The sequence below is a fragment of the Sinocyclocheilus rhinocerous genome, unplaced genomic scaffold (assembly GCF_001515625.1).
Source record: "Sinocyclocheilus rhinocerous isolate Xijiao unplaced genomic scaffold, SAMN03320098_v1.1 scaffold2138, whole genome shotgun sequence".
NCBI classification, from domain to species: domain Eukaryota; kingdom Metazoa; phylum Chordata; class Actinopteri; order Cypriniformes; family Cyprinidae; genus Sinocyclocheilus; species Sinocyclocheilus rhinocerous.
Window position 1 is genome coordinate 456719 of NW_015656024.1, and position 4438 is coordinate 461156.

General features: G+C 39.7%; 1 protein-coding gene across 1 annotated transcript in view; it reads left to right on the top strand.

The window, feature by feature from the left end:
• The window catches only part of slc1a7a (solute carrier family 1 member 7a), a 24776-nt gene extending 20903 nt beyond the window's left edge, over positions 1–3873 (top strand). Inside the window, exons 7-11 of the mRNA XM_016526669.1 lie at positions 802–1035; positions 1326–1520; positions 2399–2533; positions 2875–2974; positions 3080–3873. Coding sequence (XP_016382155.1) covers positions 802–1035; positions 1326–1520; positions 2399–2533; positions 2875–2974; positions 3080–3352 — 937 coding nt within the window. The 3' untranslated portion in view covers positions 3353–3873. The remainder of the gene's footprint in view (positions 1–801; positions 1036–1325; positions 1521–2398; positions 2534–2874; positions 2975–3079) is intronic.
• Positions 3874–4438: the final 565 nt, after the last annotated feature.

Consider the following 4438-nt stretch of genomic DNA (forward strand, 5'->3'; position numbering starts at 1 on the left):
GTTGTAGTTACATCAGCAGATTCGGCACATTCGCGATAGAAAAGCGGCGCTTTCCAACTTCAGTAACATGTTATGGTATTACAGCTGTGAAATTACAAACAAAAAATACATGTTCTGAGATATGAACTGAAATGAATTGTGAATTTTATGAACATTAAATCGTCCTCCTCCCATTTTCACCTCAAAACTTTGGGGAAGCTGTGCCTCCCCTGACGAGCCGCCACTGATAGAAACAGTCAGCGTTCTGAGACGTGCGCTTAGGACTGCGCATGCACACTGGCTGATCTAGCCTGAAAAATACGCTTTTTATAACGCTATTTGAGCAAAAGAAACAACATATATGGCACAGTTGTTGTCAGATTTCATTGGTGATTTCAAATATAAAATTGAATCGTAAGCTTAGTGAACAGTTTTGGAGAATTCGATGTTTCCCCATTCAAAGTGATAGGAGCTGCACTAGCATACCCGAGAGGTGTTTCAAAGATGGCCGACGAGTGACATGACTTGCCTTAAAGGGACTTTGTTATATCTTACAAGTCTGACTCTTTTCTCAGAATTGCTGAGATATTTTCTCTCAATTGTGAGTTTATACCTTGCAATTCTGACTTTATCGCTCAGAATTGCGACTTTATTTCTCAGAATTCTGAGTTTATATGCAATTCACAATTGCCTTTTTTTATATGCTGCGCAGTTTGAGCCTTAAAAAATTCAGCACTGCACCAGTATTTGCACCAAAATACCGTGAGCAACTGTTCAGTGAATTCCCCCTGAATGGCATCTATTTCTGATGTAACACCTCAGGTACTTCCCGTTTGGGATTGTGTTTCTGGTGGCGGGAAAGATCTTGGAAATGGACGACCCCTCAGCTATGGGGAAGAAACTGGGCTTCTACGCCATCACTGTGGTCATGGGGCTGGTGCTTCACGGCCTGTTCATCCTGCCTTCCATGTATTTCTTCATTACGAAAAAGAGCCCCATCGTCTACATCCGAGGGATTTTACAGGCCCTGCTCATCTCATTAGCTACTTCATCCAGGTAACCGCACCTTCATGCAATTCATAGTTTGAGCTAAGCACTGCTAGATGATAACAGAACACTTACCGACTTTGTAAATGTTTACCAAGAAAAACTGCCCATCATCACTATACAGCTGAGGATCACACACTACCAGACATTCAAATTGTTCCAAACACATTAAACTCATGCAGAAACAGGCACCTCATTGCTAGAAGACACATAACAAATGAAAACAAAAAGTTGTGTATTCCAGCCTTGAATTAAAAGTAGCACAAATGTAAATGACAAACTCTTGTGTTGTACTCCAGCTCTGCCACGCTGCCTATCACCTTTAAGTGCCTCCTGGAGAACAACCACATTGACCGCCGCATCATTCGCTTCGTACTTCCTGTTGGTGCCACTATCAACATGGACGGCACTGCCCTATATGAGGCCGTGGCAGCCATTTTTATCGCTCAAGTCAACAACTACGAGCTGGACTTTGGACAGATCATCACCATCAGGTAGGGTAAGAATGGGTAAGATGCCCCTTTTGACCATAGATCTTGTCTGGTCAGATTTATGCTCTAATTAATCTTGACTATTCATCTGAATATGAACATTTGTGATTGTTCCATCCGAACAGTTTTAATTTAGGTTACATTTTCTTCTTTTTCTTTTCTTTTTTTTTTGTCAGTGGATAATAATAGTATTATTGTTTGTAATACTACTACTACTACTACTACTACTAATAATAATAATAGCAAAAATAATAATAATAATAGTAATTATTATCATTATTATATGTTGTTTAGTAACTCCATCAATGACATGCACATTTTAAACATCATTGTTAGTTCCTTTGTTGCGACTCACCAACTGGTGGAATTCGCTTAATTTATTAATATATATTTTTTATATTTATTTATTCATATATTAATTTATGATGATATGACATAATTTATTAATATATTAAATATGGATAAATTGAGTGATATACATATATAAAATATACATATAATTATAATTCAGATGTATCTTTTTTTATCTAATAATCAGTGGTAGAGCATTGCGTTAGCAGCGCAAAAGGTCGTGGGTTCAATTCCCAGGGAACACACATACTGGTAAAAAATTTATAGCCTGAATGCACTGCAAGTCGCTTTGGATAAAAGCGTCTGCTAAATGCATAAATTAATTAATTAATCTTTTTGACTGGATTCTGTTATTTACCTTTCATTATTTAAGAAATTTGTCAAAAACATACATTTAGTATTTAACATTAGTGCCAAATCATAATGATAAATTATTTAAAAATATATATATACATCTTACGAAAAGATATCAGTAAGTTCTTTCTCATTCTGTATTTTGTGAATCATTTTTTTTTTACTTTTTACTTTAGCATCACAGCTACAGCAGCCAGTATCGGAGCTGCTGGCATTCCACAGGCCGGCCTGGTAACCATGGTGATAGTGTTAACCTCAGTGGGACTTCCTACAGATGACATCACTCTTATTATTGCTGTGGATTGGGCCCTGTAAGTCTCTCTCTCATTCATTCATTTCCATTGTAAATGTAGATTTGTGATGTAGAATGTAGAAATGTAGACCAGCCAAACTGCTACTCAAAACTACTACACCTTCTGGGGCAAATTGGCTATCAAAAATCGTTCCAAAATCATGTTTAGGTGAGTCAAAACCTCCTTTTGGGGGTCCTACCTCAGTCGAAATCACATTCCAGGGGGGGAGACCTGCAGCAACAGTATAAAAGTAGTCCAATTCCATATTGGTATTTGGCAACACTTGATGTTGGTTAAGATTTATGGTTGAGCTTTATCAATAACTTTTTAAATATGAGGTTTACTTGTGTGTCTGTTAGGGATCGGTTCAGGACGATGGTGAACGTAATGGGTGATGCTCTGGCCACAGGAATCATGGCACACATATGCAGAAAAGACTTCGTGAAGGAGGGCGAGGAGGTGGGAATGAGCTTGTAGAGGTTGTTTGAAATAATAACACGTTGCATGTGGACTCGAACGTCCATTGCACTATAAAAATAAAGATTTCACCTCTTATCTTCACAGATTCCTCTCATCTGTGAGACCAAGCCCATGATCAGCATCCAGCAGATGATGTCCTATCAGAAAAACGGCTGCTTCCAGCCCCCTCCGCCGGGCCCCATGAGGAAACCCGAGCACCTGTCTCCTGACGTGGCCCGTCTCATGCAGCTGGAGGAGGGCATCAGGCCCCCCGACAAGAACAAGTCCCCTCACCTGTCTCCACACCATTACAAACGAGACCATAAAGACAAAGACCACTGTACCATAGACATGAACGGTCTGGAGACCAATGTCTAGACTCCTTCACAGACCAGAACTGAGCTGCAAGACGCCAGCCGTTCTCCTTCTCTATCTTTGGATTTGTGTGTGAATGTCTTTTAAGGAATTTCACGACGGGAAGCTGAAGCGATCGGGGGCCGTGAATCTTTAGACCTGCTGAGGGGATTCGCTGAACGCTGTTGACCCCGGAGGCTGAGCTCCTGGCCGAAGTGTGTGGAGGAAGATCGGTGTACGTATGAGTGCTACTGTCATTGTCCTTTCTCTGTGATCCACAGGAGAAGAACAACACTCTTCATGGACAGCTTGTCTGAGGAATGTGGATATGTGTTGTTTTATTATGCTGCTGAGATCTTTTATTCATCTTCAGAAAGGTTCTTTTCGAAGCTTTCTCGGTTTAATTCTGCTCTTTCAGTAAAAGAGGGAGGAAAAAACTGTCCCCTAAAGAAGATTTAACCACCAGTGATCACATTCAGTGGCCCCAAGAAGTTTTTGGACACTTGGGCCCGGTTTCATAGACAGGGCATAGCCTAAGCCAGGATTAGACCATAGTTCAATTAGGACATTTAAGTAATTTTTATAAACATGCCTTAGAAAAACGTATTACTGGTGTGCATCTTAAGACAAAACAAAGGCACTGACATGTTTTAAGATCAGTCAGTGCAAGTTTCTTTCAGTTGAAACAGCTCAGATTTACATTTTAGTCTAGGACTAGGCTTAAGCCTTGTCTGTGAAACCGGGGGTTGTAGAATTAAAAGTGTCCAAATATCAGTGCATTATATCAGGGGTTTAGGCCTCTACCTCCACCCAGAGCTGTAGACAACAGTGAAACTTAAAGATGGCTACAGCTTAGGGCTTAACATAATAAATATATATATATAGAGAGAGAGAGAGAGAGAAAGAAAGAGACTTAAAATGCAAAAACCTCCAAGTCTGATTTTCAGTCTGAGATTTTTCTTGTAAAGGGGTCATATGATGTTGCTAAAAAGAACATTATTTTGTGTATTTGGTGTAATGAAATGTGTTTATGTGTTCAAAAAACACATTATTTTCCACATACTGTACATTATTGTTACTCCTCTATGCCCCGCCTTTCTGAAACGCGTC